This window comes from Otolemur garnettii, unplaced genomic scaffold (assembly GCF_000181295.1).
Source record: "Otolemur garnettii isolate 467f Iridium unplaced genomic scaffold, OtoGar3 scaffold00010, whole genome shotgun sequence".
In the NCBI taxonomy this organism is placed as follows: domain Eukaryota; kingdom Metazoa; phylum Chordata; class Mammalia; order Primates; family Galagidae; genus Otolemur; species Otolemur garnettii.
The window spans coordinates 14,120,140-14,137,804 of record NW_003852405.1 but is presented as its reverse complement, the minus strand read 5'-3'; the positions used below and the strand labels follow the sequence as shown (position 1 = coordinate 14,137,804).

The 17,665-nt window shown below is 40.6% G+C and overlaps 1 protein-coding gene across 2 annotated transcripts in view; it reads left to right on the top strand.

Moving 5' to 3' along the window:
* Positions 1–15,837, top strand: part of LOC100942881 (transmembrane protein 56) — a 64,858-nt gene extending 49,021 nt beyond the window's left edge. For both annotated transcript variants that reach the window (XM_003784135.2, XM_023509854.1), the window contains exon 7: positions 15,390–15,837. In XM_003784135.2, the coding sequence (XP_003784183.1) occupies positions 15,390–15,708 (319 nt within the window). In that variant the 3' untranslated portion in view covers positions 15,709–15,837. The remainder of the gene's footprint in view (positions 1–15,389) is intronic.
* The last annotated feature ends 1,828 nt before the right edge of the window (positions 15,838–17,665 follow it).

Below are 17,665 nucleotides of genomic sequence, written 5' to 3'. Positions count from 1 at the left end.
GGGACCACAGGCGCCCGCCACAACGCCTGGCTATTTTTTGGTTGCAGCCGTCATTGTTGTTTGGCGGGTCCGGGCTGGATTCAGACTCGCCACCTTAGGTGTACGTGGCTGGCGCCTTAGCCGGTTGAGCTACAGGCACCAAGCCAATTTCATTAATTATTTTAAATTTTTGAAATATTTTATATCAGTGTTACTGGGATACAGATGCTTTTGGTTACATGGACTGCTCTAGTAATGCTGGAGTCAGGTTAGAAGGCTGCCCATCACTTGGAGAGCATTCCTTGCACCCATTAGGTAGCTTTTGCCCATCCTGCTTGATTTCCACCGAGTTTTACTTCCCTCTGTGCACACGTGTGGTCATCGGTTAGTTCCAATTTAACAGTGAGTACGTGTGGTGTTTGTTTGTCTATTCTTCAGGTACTTAGGATCATGGTCTCCATCCACATTGTTTCAAAAGGGATTAATTCATCCTTTGTTATGGCTGAGTAATAGTCCATAGAGTACATACACCACATTTTGTTAATCTACTCCAGAATTCACAGGCATGTGGGTTGAGTCCACGTCTTTGCAATTGTGAATTGCAAAGGTGTGCAGGTGTCGTTTTGATAAAATGACTACTTTTCCTTTAGTTGTAGGATTGGTAGATCAAAAGGTAGGTCTACTTATAGTTCTTTGGGGAATCTCCATACTATTTTCATAGCGGTTGTATTAATTTGCACTCCCACCAACAGTGTATAAGCATTCCTTTCTCTCTGTATCCATCCCAGCAACTGTTGTTTTCAGACTTTTTAGTAAAAGCCATTCTAACTGGGGCAAAGTGATATCTCATTGTGGTTTGAATGGGTTAATGACAGTGTACATTTTTTCATATGTTTATTGACCATGTATCTTTTGTAAAGCTTCTATTTATGTCTTTTCCTCACTTTTTAATGGGGTTGGGTTTTTTGTTTTGCTGATTTGCTTGAATTCTTTATAGATTTTGGGTATTTGCCCTTTATCAGATGTATAGCTTGTGAATATTTTCCCCCATTCTGTAGGTGGTATATATGTTCTGTTGATTATTTCGTTAGCTGTGCAGAAGCCTTTTAATTTAATCAAGTCCTGGCTCGGCGCCTGTGGCTCAAGCGGCTAAGGCGCCAGCCACATACACCCAAGGTGGCAGGTTCGAATCCCCAGCCCGGGCCCACCAAACAACAATGATGGCTGCAACTAAAAAATGGCCGGGCGTTGTGGCAGGAGCCTGTGGTCCCAGTTACTTGGGAGGCTGAGTCAGGAGACTCACTTGAGCCCAGGAGTTGGAGGTTGCTATGAGCTGTGATGCCATGGCACTCTACCCAGGGGGATAGGTTGAGGCTCCGTCTCAAAAAAAAAAAATATTTTAATCAAGTTCCATTTATTTTTGTTGTTGCTGTGATTGCCATTGGGGTCTTCTTCATAAATTCTTTGTCTATTCTGATAAAGAGAAGAGTTTTTCCAACCCTTTTTTCTAACATTCTTATGGTTTCATGTCTTACATTTAAGTCTTATATACATCTCAAATTAAAATGAGTGGCGAGAGGTATAGATAAATGTTTATTTATTTATTTATTTTTGAGACAGAGTTTTACTGTGTGCCCCCAGTAAAGTGATGTGGCGTCACAGCTCACAGCAACCTCAAACTCTTGGGCTTAAGCAATTCTCTTGCCTCAGCCTCCCAAGTAGCTGGGACTACAGGCACCCGCCACAACGCTGGCTGTTTTTTTGTTGCCGTTGTCATTGATATTTAGCTGGCCCTGGATGGGTTCAAACCCGCCAGCCTCAATGTTTGTGACTGGCACCATAATCACTGTGCTACGGGTGTCGAGCCGTGGATAACTGCTTCATTCTTCTGCATGTGGCTATCCAATTTTCCCAGCACCATTTATCATTCATTATTTTAAAGTTGTGCTGTTTATTTTCAGTTTAGGGAAATTTTTTTCCCCAAGATTCTAAAGGTACTCTATAAAAGATGTGGATCGGTGACATGCGTTGTCATCACCATCGTACGAGTGTGGGATGTGAGCCTCGGAAAGGTTAGCTTATCTAAGGCTTTCCAGCTAGGAAGTGGTGGTGGTAGCTGAACCCCAGTCTTTTTGTAGAATGAAGAATTCTTAGTAATTGGTGCCGGTGCTTTCTTTCACTCTCCATGATGACGTACGCTGCAAGAGGAGCTGTGTTCGCTGTATCCTAGAGTTCAGTGGGGTGCTTCAGGGAAAAGAATAAGCACCACTCTGGCTTACCTTGGCTCCAATTCGGAACATTAACTTCTGTCTCTGAATTCTGATATTAACTTGACCTCAGTCTCTCATTTAAATCGAAATCTTTTTATTTTTGCAATTTTAAATTTCAAAGGGGTACTTTTATTTCAAATACACACAGCATACAAGTTCAGGCAGTTAAGTTTGTAACCTTATCCTAGAGAAGGTATTATGTACCTCATTGCTGAATATTACTACAGTCACCTTCAAAGTACTTTCCATGGAAAACTGTACTGACACCAGTGCCTAGTCCACTCTTCAAAGCAATTTTGGAACTCTTTTTCTGGAGTGACCATCAGAACTGTCATTGTATTACCCCTAAATGTCATAAAAATGTCTTCCTATCAATATTTCCTTTATCTTCAGGTAAAGAAAATAGGCACTGGGGGACATGTCAGGTGAGTAGGGAGAGTGTTCCACTATAGTTATTTGTTTACTGGCTAAAAACTCCCTCATGGACAGTAGTGTGTGAACTGGTGCGTAATCATGATGCAAGAGCCATGCATTGTTGGCCAAGATTTTCAGCTAAGATTTTCCTGTTTCTCCATCTATGCTTATTTGATCTGCTGTGCTACTCACAGTCAACCAGTGATTCTGACTCACAATTTGGCTAATTTTTGGAGTGTGTTCATCAGTCTGCTGATTACTATCTGCCTTGACCTCTCTTCATCAGTGATGCTCTCTCTCCCCTCAAAAAAGTGTTTAATCCATGTGTACACTGTTGTTTTCTTCTTGGTGTTATCCCCATAAACTGGGACTAATATGTCCCTGAATTCACTTCCACTCTTGCCAAGTTTAACAAGAAATTTATGAATGTTGCTGTAATTCAGCCTCTGACAGTCTTACAACAACATAGAAAAAACATGCAGCAACAATAGTGAATGTGACTCAGTAAGACATTGCCATGTGTCAACACAAACACAGCTGTGAGACATCGATATACCAAGGTTATGAAACCTTACCGAGTTGTTTGTACAGTGCTGCCAATAAGGGCACGGTGGCAAGTTTGCAAACTCATCAGACTTTGTAGGATTCCATTCATGTAAATCAAAGAGTAGTCCAAATGCATAGAGACAAAAAATAGAAAAATGATTATCAAGGGCTTGGGGAGGAATTAGTGTTTAATGGGTATAGAGTTTCACTTGTGGGATCAGGTAAACTCAAGTTGCAATTCAACCTTGCCACATAGTTGCTGTGCCCTTGGACAAGTTACTTAATATCCCTGTACCACCGTCATTTTCTCTATAAAGAAGAACATATTTGGTATTGTCTTCTTCATACTCTGGTCAGGCATTTTTTCTCAGGTAGCATATCAAGTTCAACGTGTGTAAAGCAATGCAGCATATTTCCCCTGTGTGCTCTCGTTCAGCCTTCCACTCATTCACCCCGCTTGACCTGTGGGAAACATCTTTGACTGGCTTCCCTCACCTGTTTTTGCTGTGTCATTGGGCACCCTATCACCCCCTGAATGTTCCCCACCTTTGCCACCTCTTCTCTATCTCTGCTGTCTGTGCCCTACTTGGTTACGTCTTATCAGCTTCTGACTCTGTGCTGTTCAGTAGGGTAATCACAAGCCACATAATGACTAGATTTAAATAATGTAAGATGAAATAAAAGTAAAAAATCCAATCCCTCAGCCTGACGTTCGGCATTTCCCATGCCTCCTGGCTCCTGTCGTGTCTCGTGGCTACTGCATTGAGCAACACACCAGTAGTAGAGCATCTTTGTGGTTGTGCAAAGTTCCTTTGGGCAGTGCTGCTCTAGGCCAGGTTGGCAAACTGTGACTTGTGGGCCAGACCCACTGTCTGCTCTTGTGGGTGATGTTATATTGGACCATAGTCACGGGCGCTTGTCTGCCATAACTGCTCTTGCCCTCTAGCTGCAGAGTGAGGAGAACTTGCAGCCTCCGGGGGCTATTGCTTTAATGTCCACTTTCTGGCTTTCTGTGGACAGAGTTTCTGGTCCCTGCTCTAGACCATCTCCTGCCTCCTGCCCTGACCCCTGTGCGTCTCTCCTCTGTAGTGTTATCTTCCACACTGAGGATCACAGGCAGCTCTGCTGGGTGGATTCTTGCAGTGGCTCTGCTTCATGCAGGATACAATATGAACTCTGTAATGTGACACAGAAAGCTCTCCACACACAGCGTCTCATCTGCTTCTGCCACATTTCCTCAAACTCTCCTCTCATACCAGTTGGCCCGCGTGCTGGCAGGGCTTCCTGTCATCTCACTCTTTATACAAGATTCAACTCAGGGACCACTTCCATCATTAAAATCTATCTCTTTCCAGGCTGGGTTGGGTGCCCCTTTCCTGTGCTTTCATAAGAGCAACATAGGTTTATGTTCCTTGTATGTTTATTTTATTACAAAGTTCTCTTTTTTCTGTTTCCTGTTTATCTTTACATTTCATTAGGTCAGGGGCCCAGTTTTGTTAAACAATGCTGTGTGGTCAGCATCTATGCGTTGTCCGGTTCATAGTAGCCATTGCATTGCTTTGTGAATGAGTGAACTTCCAAGAGATAATGTGTTTAATAAGTTTTAGCAAATTCTGTCTCTTGAATATGATCCTAAGATTTTGAGTCAGGAAAAAGCTACCTTTGACACAGGAACTTCTTGTTTGTTTTTTGTTTGAAACTGTTTTTAAGAAATTATAAAATTAGAGATAGTTTTATTCTTTAATTTTAAAGTAAAAAGTTTTACATATGCTATACATTTATTAAAAGCTTGAAATCCTTTCTAAGGTAAGGGGCAGCCAGGAGATTATATGTTCTATTTTAGAGCTTTGTATGATTTAAGAAGGCACATAGGCTGTATCTGGTAGGATATAAACTAAAAGAGGATTGAGATAAAGTTTCACCACCTGGCTTCAAGTAAATTTCTGCTGCCGAGTAATACCCATGTTCTAGGTTTCTTTTGGAAAAAGTAATTTAATGGTGGTAATTTCTTTCTAGCATAAAGGTCTTAAGCATTATGAAGAGATACCCTAAATGAATTTTATTAAAAGGAAATGCTTTGTAATAACTTTGTACCTTTATTTTTCTTCAGTATTTATTAAATACTTTTTTTTTGGATTCCATCTCCTGTCATAAATAGCTTTTATCATTATTATTATTATTTTTTTAGAGACAGAGTCTCATTTTGCCGGAGTCTACTGCCTCAGTAGAGTGCCATGGCAGCGTCACACAGCTCAACGTCTAAGTCCTGACTTAGGCGATTCTCTTGCCTCAGCCTCCTGAGTAGCTGGGACTACAGGCGCCCACCACAATGCCCAGCTATTTTTTTGTTGCAGTCTGGGTGGGGCCAGGTGTGAACCCGCCACCCTCGGTATATGGGGCTGGCGTCCTACCCACTGAGCCACAGGCACTGCCTGCTTTTATTATTTTTTTAATAATTTTTTAATTAAATCATAACTGTGTACTTTAATGCATTTGTGGGATATAGTGTGCTGATTTTATATACAATTTGGAGTGCTTACATCAAACTGGTTAACATAGCATCTCACTCACTTAATTATGTTAAGACATTTATACTCTACTCTTAATAGATTTGCCATGTACCCTTGCAATTTGCACCATAGGTGAGGTCCCACCTCTTGTCCTTCCTGCACTTGGCCTCCCCCCTCATCTCCCTCATCCTCTTCTTTCCTCCTTCATCCTGTGCTATAGTTGTGTTTTATCTTATGTATGAAAGTGTGGGCGATTATATATTGGTTTCATAGTAGTACTAAGTACATTCTTTCAATACTTCTTTAGTACCTAAATTTCCCAGGGAGCTTCAGGTATAGTGTCTACTTCCTGTCTGTGTTTCAGAAAATAATACTAAAAAATATAAAATAACGAGGTAGTAAAACATGACATTATGTGAAAAAGGACCCCCCCAAAAGTGCTGGTAGTAGTGGTGTAAACAACGGTTCTCAAACTTGTTGGTTTCATAAATTATTGAGGAACCTGAATTAATTTTTTTTCCTGTGGGTTGTATCTACTGATATTTATCATATTGGAAATTAAAATGTAGATATTTTAAAGAATTTAATACTTAATACTAACAGTATTGAATATTAACAGAGTATTTTTATGTGTGTACATGAAAAACACATTGCCAAAAACAAAAGTTTTACTGGGAAGAGTTTGATTGTTACCCGTTTTCCCAAATCTCTTTTGTGTCTGGAATGAGTGAATTCAGCTGGATCCTCAAGTCTGCGTCTGCTTTCGATCTTTCTGTGATACCTCGTGTTGGCTGAAGCATGTGAACAACATCCACCTTCCCAGAACTAATAATGTAGTAGGAAAAAGGAGGAGTATTTTGTAGCCTTTTCTAAGAATAGTGAATATTCACTAAAATATACCAAGAGGTAGTTTCTTCAAGTGTACTTAAATGTGGATCCGGAATGCATGTTTCCTACTCTCCACACTCAGCTCCACTGGTTCCCCCTGGGCTTTGAATATTTTAGCTGTGCATAATTTTGATTCATCATGTCCTGGTCACTTGAAAAATATTGGTTCACTGAATTGTGTAGGTTTTCTAAATAGTCATACATTTATTAGATGATGTTAAAAACATACCCACATTGGTTAATACCACCTGAGATCTTGTTGCCAAAGTCCTTTACTATTGGCAGGCTTTCAAGCTCACAGTGGCAGATACAAATTTTCCAAAATTCTGACTTTCACTTGAAAGTTCAAATTTTGTTATTTGCAACAAATACTGTCAGTTCTTTCCTTGACATGATGAGCCTACTTTGTTCTTTTTTTTGAGACAATACCTGCCCAGTGCTTAAGCCACCGTATTTGTTGTTTTAAGTAAAAATGGTGTTCCACAGAAAGGCCCGATGGTTTAGCTTACAGTTCAAGCCGCCGTCCAAGGGTTTGTCCTCAAGACACCTATCACACTTTGTAGCAGAAGTGCTTTTGGTTTACTTCCCACTTTATCACACAGAATGTTAAAAAGGCACTGACTTGGAATTTGATAAAATCAGTAATTCTTACTGCTTCATCAAGGGCATTCCTAAATGAAACTGTTTTTTCCCTTTTTCGGATTTCATGTCTGTTTTTAACGGCAAGTGTGTGGCAGTGAAAACTGCAGTGGCCTCTACAGTTGCCTTGGTTTGTGCTGAGACGCCCGTGGTTTAACCCACCGGTGCATTGCACCACCAGTGCAGACATCAGCACAGTGAAAAAGGCAAATAACAGTAAAAATTAAAGATAGGAAGCAGGGAGAAATTTAAGATAAATGCTATAATGGACCCAGAGAAATGGGCCTGTCAAAAGTGATGGGGAACTAGGAAAATGAGGCGGGGAGGTGATGAGTTTGGAGATGCTGGATAAGAGGACAGACAGTGTCTGAGTGGAAAGTTAGCAAGGCTAGAGTGAGGAATGTTGGAATGATGAGAAAAGAAGAAAAGGTGGTATCTAAAAGATGAAGTTGACTGTCTGGTTGTGGGAAGTAAGAGAAAAAGAGGAGCTGTAACCAGGGACTAGTTGAGTAGTTTTGGAACCAACATAATATTGGGATGGAGAGCAACTTTTTAAAGATTAAGTTCCTGTATTCCCAACTTTCTAGGGTTAATATTTCCTAAGTACAAATGTTTACCTGCCTGAAACAGTTACATTTGCAACCAAGATGTGAGTCGGATCCGCTCACAGCCCAGTTGCTGTGTTGGAGTCTCAGAAACGGTCCAGCATCTAAATCCTTGCTGGAGTTTTTCCAAAGATGTCAACAAAGATCCAGCTTGTTACAACAACACTTCTTAAAATTCTCTTCATTCCTCTCGAACTCACAATATCTCCTGGACCTCACAGCTTTCCCAGGGCTCTTGCAAACTTAGAGCTGTCAACTCCCAACTCCTTTAAAACTTACTAAGTCAGTGCCATGCAGACATAGATTCTTTGTCCCCATTCTCTTTTCTTACTTTTTCCCCCACCTACAAATAGCCCTCCGTCCTCTAATTCAAATGTGAATTGGACCAGATAGTTTCTGTTTTTGTAGTATTTGTAGTAAGTACCACACTTCTATACAATTAACTCCCAGGAAATTTAATAGAAAGTTCAAGTTCCTTTAGAAGGGCAGGGGAAAGAAGTGCTTGAAGGACCAAAGACAGGATTTTCTCCATGGTGGAACTTGGGGGAGGATTTAAACACACACAATTTGCTGCGTTCTCTTTGACACCTTTGTAGTAAACATGGAGGGGGGGTAAGAGAGAGTGTTCTCCCTCTTTTTTTTTTTCTTCCCAAATGAGCGTCTGCTTCCTCCTCTCTTGTGCCTTTCTTTGTGTGGGAATGAAAGAATGTCCTGATTAGGTAAGAAGAAATGGATTCTAGCAGAACAAGTGGCCTTTCTGTCACGGGGGAGGAAGATAAGGAGGACAGTTATATAAAGACTATTTCATGTTGAATTATTATGAATATTAGTATAGGGGTTTGTTCTTTTGAAAGAAACTGGCTTAAAGTCCAAGCACTGGTCAGATGGAAAAAATTGGCAGCAGTGAAACCGAGGGGTTCCACAGTAAAGCCAAAAGATAAGTTCTTTAAGTTTAGGTGTGTAGGTAATTAGATTTCCAGACAACCAAAACTTTGGCAAGTGCACGGAGTGTTGGAGAACAGGAGTAGCCGGGGCTGAGGATAGTGCAGGACTTGTGGCCGGGAGGGGAGGAAGCTGGAAAGGGAGAGTTAGGGGAATCAGCTGGGTCACTGCAGTCATTTGAGTAAGAGACGCTGAAGACCAAAAATGAAAATGACAGCGGTGGGAATGGCAGGAGTAGGAAGGATTTCTTTTTTTTTTGTAAGACAGAGTCTCACTCTGTCACCCTCAGTATGGTGTGTGGCATCTCAGCTCACAACAATCTCAACCTCCTGGGCTCCAGTGATTCTCTTGCCTCAGTCTCCCAAGTAGCTGGCACTACAGGTGCCCACCACAATGCCTGGTTATTTCCTCATTGCAGGTGTCATTGTTGATTGCTTAGCTGGCCTGGGCTGGGTTTGAACCTGCCCCCCTTGGTGTATGTGGCTGACGCCCTACCCACTGAGCTACGGGCGCTGCCCAGATTGGGAAGGATTTTAGGAGGTAGAACAGAAAGGGCTTGGTTACAGACAGTAGGAATAGTTCAGGCTTCTGATTTGGATGCCTGAGTCCATGGTGATGCCATTTATTAAGATTGGGAGGATCAAAGGAGAAACAGGTAGTTTCTTGTGGCAGTGGTAATGGGAGAGGGGAGTCTGGGCACAGATTCGGGTCTTCGTCATAGACATGTTGGGTTGTATCCATAGTTGAGAATTTGTGGTTTGTCAGTGAAGATGCCCAGTGAGAAATGAGAAATGAGGAACTAGAGGCTCAGAAAGAAAGCTCTTGAAACCAGAAGATTTGTGTCATCTGTATATATAGGTGAGCCCCTAAGAATGAGTGAAATGGCCTTGGTAGAACATTCAGAAAGAAGTGGTCCCTGGGAAGCACGAAGGACAGGCAGAGGAACTGAAGACTGATTTTTTTTTTTTTTGCACCTGTGGTGCCGTGAATTCACAAGGAATAGGTTCCAGAAGCTCGGGGGCCTTCCCTTTGGCTGTGACAAAGCTTGGTATGCCTATTACAGCAGGAATTCAAAAGAGATTCCAGCACCTTCTGTCCCTTTCAGCTGGTTCTCTTGGTTCTCCTGTGTGCTACCCTGTCCATCCATTATGCTATGAATTCATAGGGAATCGGTTCTGGTGGCTCAGGCTCCTTTCCACTGGTCCTCACGGAGTGTGCTTCCCTGGGTGGCACTGCAGTTGAACCCAGGTGCCTTTCTCTTTGGTTTCCTTCATTTCCCTTTAGGTGTTTTTAGGAAGTTATCTTGGCTCTTACGGTTCTTACTATGCTCTATGCGAACATTAATCCTCTTGGCAAGAATCTTGCCCTTAACTTGTTTGTTTACAACAATACCCACAGCATGCTGGGTGTCTCTTCCAGTTTTGCCATGGTAACATCTGTGTGGCATGCCTTCTTGAACAGTACCCATTCATTCCCTTGATGTCTGCAACATCCCCTTTCTTGTAGATGCATGTGTCTGTTGCCAAAGGAACAATTCCATGTTTCCTAAAAAGCCTGGAGAGCATGTATTGGGGGCCTCTTCTCTCTCCCCATGTGTTTGTCATTTTGGTGAATTACTAAAACATGGCATCTCTTGCCAAAAGGCTGAAGACTGATTCTTAACACATAGTTAAGGAATCAAGAGGAAGTAGTATTGTGGCAATTAAGGAAGGAAAGAGGAAGTGTAGTGGTTGACAGTATCATATGCTATGCAGAGGTCAACCAGATGGAGGCTAGGATGAATCTACTGTCTTAGTTATGAGGAGGCCACTGGTGACCTGTTTCTTTTGCAGAGAGACACAGTCATACTCTTCTGGATTTTGGAGAGTGTTGAGAATGTCTGTGAATATGTTGTTGACTCCTTTTTCAAAAGGTTTGGCAAGGAAAGGAAGCAGAGGAGGAGAAATTTGGGGATTAGGAAGCATGGACCATGTTGGTAAGAGAGGAGAAAGAATCGATTTATAGATGGGGAACTTGATGGAGCAAGGGGAAAGGGGATAGTTTATGGAATAAAATCTCAGAAGGTGAATATTATTTTTCTGAAAGCAAAGGTAAGGTGCTTGAAAAGAAATTTTGAGATCTTGGGGTCAGAATGGAAGGAATTCATGGTCGATGGACTGTAATACAGTTAACCCTTGAACAACATGGATTTGAACTGCATGGATCTGCTCGTACATGGATTTTTTTTTTCTCAATAAAAGTCACACCAAGTGTGCCTGCCCCTCTGCTGCCCCCCTTCCCTATCTCCACCTCTGCTACCCTGAGACAGCAAGGCCAGCCCCCACTCCTCCTCCTCCATCAGCGTGTGGACTATGAAGATGACCTTTACGAAGACCCACTTCCACTTAACGGATAGTGAATATATTTTCTCTCCCTTGTGATTTTCTTAGTATTTCCTTTTCTCTAGCTTGCTTTATTGTAAGAGTAATATATAATATGCCTGTGTTAATCGGCTCTGTTATTAGTAAGGCTTCCAGGCAACAGTAGGCTATTAGTAGTTATATTTCGGGGGAGTCAGACGTTACATGCAGATTTTTTAGTATGAGGGGGGAATTGCCTTCCCTAACCCATGCTGTTCAAGAGGCAACTGTATCTCAGTAATAGAAGAGACTAGTTCCTCTGATGGGATAGAGATGCAGAAACTAATGAAGAAGGGAAATGACTTGAATGGTCGGGCAGGTTTGTAAGCGGTTGTATGGAGTTAAGTAAAAGAAACGTCAAGCTGAAGTTTTTATCTCCTAAAAACATATCTGTGCCATTTACTTAACATATGGAGATGAGGATGAAAATATTTATTGAAGTCATAGTATGAGAGAGTTCTTACCACATGTTATAACAGCTTCTTAGTACAAAGAGGTGCTCTTATTATTCTCATTTATAGAGAGAAAACTGAGGCATACAGGTCATACAGCTGAAGAGCACACAGCTGCTGAGTGGCAGGACTAGGCTCTGACCAGGCAGCCTGACGGCGGCGTAGCCCTGCACCTGCTCCTCCAGGCTTACCACGCTGCCTAAGGGAAGCCACCTGGTGAGGCCACGGAGCCAGGCAGGGTGGGTGGGCGGGGTGATGTGACAGAAGAACGGAAGGTGCTGATGTGTGTTCTGATGTCAACTTTATGTTCAGATTAAGTAGGAAAGGAAGTGTGGAGGCTGGCAGAGAGGGATCTGAGGGTTTGGGGGTCGAAGAAGTTTACATGAAATTGGGTGAAATGAAATACTTGTGATTAGAGGGGGATGGTTTATTTGAGGTATAGCATTCTTTGAGCAATCCCAAGGTCATCCTGTAGTCAAGGAAATGAATGGCTGAAGGAGAAGAAGGAAGGAGGTGTTTGGAGAAGAGATGGCTGGAGGACAGATCTGGACTAAAGTGTGTGGATGTTACTGCTTCCGTGACGTTTTTGCCATTTGCAATATTACAGTGTGTTCCAAAAGTCTCCATACATAGGACAGATTAACAAACTTGCAAACTATCCATTATCTTGGAACACGTTCACCCTGAGTGGGAGAGAAGACTGTGTGTGTGTGTGTGTGTGTAGAAAGAGGTGGCCAACATACAGAGAACATTTCATAAACATTTTGTAAAATTTTGTAATGAATATTCTGTAAATAAAGGTCCATTTAACTGCAGTTTCCCGTGTTTCCCTTATTATGTATGGTGACTTTGGGGGCACCCTGTATTTTCTTAATTTGACTGTTGCTGTCTAAATAATTTCTCTTTTAATTGTCTTGAATAACTTAGCCTTCCTTTTTTCATCCTACATGTAAATTATATCTCTTCTTCTATAAATTATTCCTATTGGATATTTTAATCTCTCAATGAAATACTTTGAAGCTTTTTAGTTTAATTTTTAGTGTCTTAGCTTGAACAGTTTCAGCTTAACCATGACTAATTCAGGTGAAATGAATATGAAGATACGTTGTACATGGATATGTATTACTGCCTTTACAATTTAAACTTTGAAACAACAATATAAAATTAGGCAAGGTAGTTTTTTTAAGGAGATAAAAGTAGAATGAGGCAAGTGCTCACTGAACTTTTAAAAAATACACTTTCAATCGTAGAATAGATTTACTTTTTTAGAGAAGTTGCAAGGATGATACAGAGGGTTCCATATACCCCACATCCAGTTCCCCCTGCTGTTGCATCTTACCTTAGCCTGGTGCAGTCAGTACGATTAACAAACCGATATTGGTACATTATTACCAACTAAAGTCCATACTTCATTAGAGTTCCTTAGTTGTTTCCCAGTGTCCCATTACTGTCCCAGAATCCCATGATACTCTGTTTATTTGTCACCTCTGCTCAGGCTTCTCAGATGTTCCTTGTCTTTGACCTTGACAGTATGAGGATTACTGATCAGTTGTTTTGTAGAAGCAATGTCTCTTAATTTGGGTCCCTCTGATGTTTTTCTCATGACAGAGGTCCAGTGTCCTTGCCATCATGTTTCATTAGGACTATACGCTGTGAACATGACACACCATTTCTGTTAGCCTTGTCCAGCTGGCCGAGATGGTTTGTAGGTTGCTCTGTTGTTAAGCTATCTTTTCTATCCAGGACAGCTTCGGCGTAAGCCATCCCCCCTTCCATACGGTGCCCTTTGGAAGGAAGTCACTGTGTGTGGTAGTCTGCTGGGGCTGCCATAAAAAATGCCACCGATTGGGTGGTTTACACAGCAGGAATTTATTTTCTCACAGTTCTGGAATCTGCAATCCAAGATCCAGAGGCCAGGAAGGTTGGTTTCTGGTGGGGGCCTGTCTCCTCATCTTGCCAAAGGTACCTTCTCTCTGTGTTCTCATGTGAACGTTTCTCTGCGTACACACGGAAGGAGGGGGAGAGAGAATTTTGTTGTCTCTTCCTCTTCAATTGATTCTTTTGAATTGGGGCCCACCCTTGTGACATCATTTAACTGTAATTACCTCCGTAAAGGGCCTCCAAATACAGCCAGTCACACTGGGGCTTAGGGATTCAACATAAGAATTTAGGGGGACCCAATTCAGTCTGTATTTGAGGAGGAGGGAGTTATGCTTTACTTCTTTGAAGGTGCAATATCTATGTAAATTATTTGCAGTTACTCTGAGCAGGAGATTAGTTTCTTCTCTCTTTATTCATTCATATCAGTATGAACTACTGGTTATTCAATACTATATTATTTATTTTGTTGCTCAAACTGTTTTTGACCCTGAGAGCTCTTTCAGTTGGCTGTTGTGTTCTTTTGACATGACAGACATCTTGGTTTCTGAGTACTTCCTTACTTTCCAGCACTACCTGATTCTCTAAGAGATTCACACAGCATGTCCTCTGTTCCTAGACCTAGCATCAGCCATTTCTCAAGGAGCCCTGGTTCCTTTCATCGTAAACGGTATTAGAAACCAAGATGTGGGCACTGGGTGTGCCCATCACTACGGAGGCATCTTTGTTCCATGGCCTCCCAGCTGATAGAACTTGGAAACATACTCATGTGGGTATACACACGTTTCTATAATTGTCAAGTGGCTGTACCATCGGGCATTCCAACCATCATTAAATGAGTGTTCCTGTTGTGCCACGTTCTTGCCACCAACTGTTAGTGTTTTGGGATTTTAGCCGTTTTAATAGGTGTGTGGTAGTATTCCTGTTTAAATTTGTATCTTCTCATGACAACATTGAACATCTTTTCATATGCTTATTTTCATCTGTATTTTCTGATAAGTTGTTTAACTCTTTTCTCATTTAATTGAATTGTTATTGCTGAGTTTTGAGAATTCTGTGTATATTTTATCTTATTGTATGTTGTACTTTATTATATATATTTATATAGAAGTAACAAGTATTTATACAGATATCATATTTGTACTTCATCATGTATAAATATTTACACACAATATATGGTAAATATTTTCTCCCAGCATGTGGTTATCTTTTCATTCTCTTAACGGAGGAGCAAGTTTTTAATTTTAGTGAAGGCCGGCTTGTCAGTTTTTCTGACATGGATTGTGCTTTTGGTATTTTATGTAAAATCTTTTATAAAACTCCAAATCATATAGATTTTCCCTACATTTTCTTCTGGAAGTTTCATGGTTTTTTCATTTTACACTTAGGTCTTTGACCCACTTGGAGTTAATTTTTGGCTAAGGAGTCAGTTCATTTTTCTGCATGTGGATATACAGTTCTGCACAGTTCATTGAAAGACATTCTTTCTCCCTCGAATTACTTTCATGCCCCTGTTAAAACCAGTTGAGTAGCATATCTGTGCAGGTTTATTTCTGCGCTGTCTGTGTCGTTCCGGTGATTTGTTTATTCTTTTGGCAATGCCATGCTCTTTGGCTGCTCACACTGTTAGTTCTTGACCATTACAGCAGCTAGTTTTGACAGTCACAGTAGCTTTCTGGTAAGTCTCCCTGAGTCTTCCGACTTCGTTCTCTTTCAGCATTGTGTCAACCACGGCAGGCACTTTGCCTTTCTGTGTAAATCTTAGCGGGGCTTTCAATGAATTAAAAAAACAATGACAAACGGAAACTAACAGGGCTACTCCTCAGAGGTGCAGCGTCAATGTGATTTTCCTCCGTTCTTTTTCCAGATGGTTCTTTGAAGCTCTGAAATACCCTAAGTTTTGCACAGCCAACGTCGTCAACGGCATCCTCATGATGGTGGTGTTCTTCCTGGTGCGCGTGGCCTCCATGCCGCCCCTGTACGGCTTCATGTACTCCGTGTACGGAACAGAACCCTACGAAAGGCTCGGCTTAGTAATCCAGTGTTCCTGGATCGCTTCCTGTGTTATCTTGGATGTGATGAATATCATGTGGATGATCAAAATTTCAAAAGGATGCATCAAAGTCGTCTCTCTCTTCAGAAAAGAGAAAGCCCGAAATCGCCTTCAGAATGGAAAACTCGACTAACGGTGTGTGCTATTGACAAGCAAACGGCCTCACTACCCCTGATTTTATCTTCCCATAGGATGAACCCTTGGCATGTTTTTGTGCTTCTTCATTAATAATAATTGTTATTCAGGGCTTCAGCGTCTTGGTTTTTTTTTTTTTTTTTTTACTTTTAGAAAAGAGAAACTAAAATTTAGTTTTCATTCTATGATCTGTGCTTCTTTCTTCCGCGTTATTTATAAGCATGGGTAAAATCTTCAAGGTTCGAATAAAAAATTATAAATATAGTGGTGAATCTTTCCAGAAATCTCTTAACCTGCATTCATATTTTTCTCTATATAGAAAGAGGACTATGATAACTTGGTGCACTTGGTTTTATGTCACCAATTCTGCTGAAAGAATGGGAACTACTGTCAAATCTGTAAATAGCTCCTAATCTTTGTCATCAAGCACTGTTTTCTTGCTCCGCCTGTCAACACCTCTATGGGGTTTAATTTCAAAATTGGTCTACATATTCTTTTCTTAGGCTGTTTAGAAAGTTGTATATTCTTCATTTCCGATATGGAATCATCCCTAATGATGAAATATTTTACCACTCTTGGACTACTTCATTAGTTTAGTTATGGAAAACACTTCCTGCATTTTAAGATTTTTTTTTTTTGGATGTCACTTTCTTATTCCTATTTTTAGCATTTTATCAAATTATTGCATTTTTATGTTATAGTAAGGCTTAAGACCTCTGTAGGAGATGAATTTCTTCTAAAAATGCATGTTGATAGATGACTATTTAGGACCTATGGCTAATAGGAAGAATCATTAAGAAAAAAGCTTTAATACTGTTGTTCCTATCTGCTTCGCTTGCATTTGTCTATGCTATTTCTATTTGCGAAATCTCTGAGTTCCAAACCCAACAGCATCAGTACCAAAGTATTATGCAATATGTACTTACTGTGCACCTAAAATTGGCCACCTCTTGATGAGATCCCAACTAGTGCAAAAACATCAGTATTTATATTTTACTCACATCCATCCCATCCTTGCTTAGTCAGCATTTTGAGTGCTTTGTATTTCTTTCTTTCTTAAAGGACAGGAACAAAATAAGATAATTTAATCCAAGTATTCTAATTTTCAAAATTATTGTCTGGTTATGTGCAGATGGATGACTGGTGACTTGTGTGTGTATTTGCTTTTACTTTGGTTCTTGCATTCCAAACATCAACTTATATATTTATCTATTATTTCTTTTATTTAGTTTTTTCAAGTATTTGACTGTGATGATTGTTCTTACCTAAGGAAAAGAAAGAAGTTTAGTTCAACTGGTAGCGAATAATTGAACTTAACTGAACCCACATCAAAAGATCTAACCATTCATTTTCTCAGTTTGAAGAATAATGTTTGGCTCACTTTCATAGTTCATGCTATGTTGAAGGAAGACTAGCTGAATAAAATCAAGACTTTTTATTTTTATTTTATTTTGTTTGGTTTTCCAATGCAGATAGAGCCTGATGAATTTTAGAACATGTCTAAAGAAGGAAATTAAAATCTCAGTCATTAACTAAATGATAAAATGAGATTGATTGGCTTATACTAAGTACTTTTTATTTACTTATTTATGTATTTTTTTGAGACAAATAGACTAATTATCTTAGTATAATTAATTTAGACTGAAATTACCCCACGTGATGTGCAGTGGTGTCATCATAGTTTACTGCGATCTCAAACTCCTGGGCTCAAGTGATCCTCCTGCCTCAGCCTCCTGACTAGCTGGGACTATAGGTGCAACACAGTGCCCAGCTAATTTTTATATTTTTAGTAGAGACAGACGGGGGTGGGGGTCTTGCCTTTGCTCAAGCTGGTCCCAAACCCTGAGCGCAAAGTGCTTAGGATTACAGGCGCGAGCCACGGCACCCGGCCTATTTTTGAAGAATTAAAGTAATACAAAACATAGTTATTTGTTTTCAAAACAGTTAATATTGAG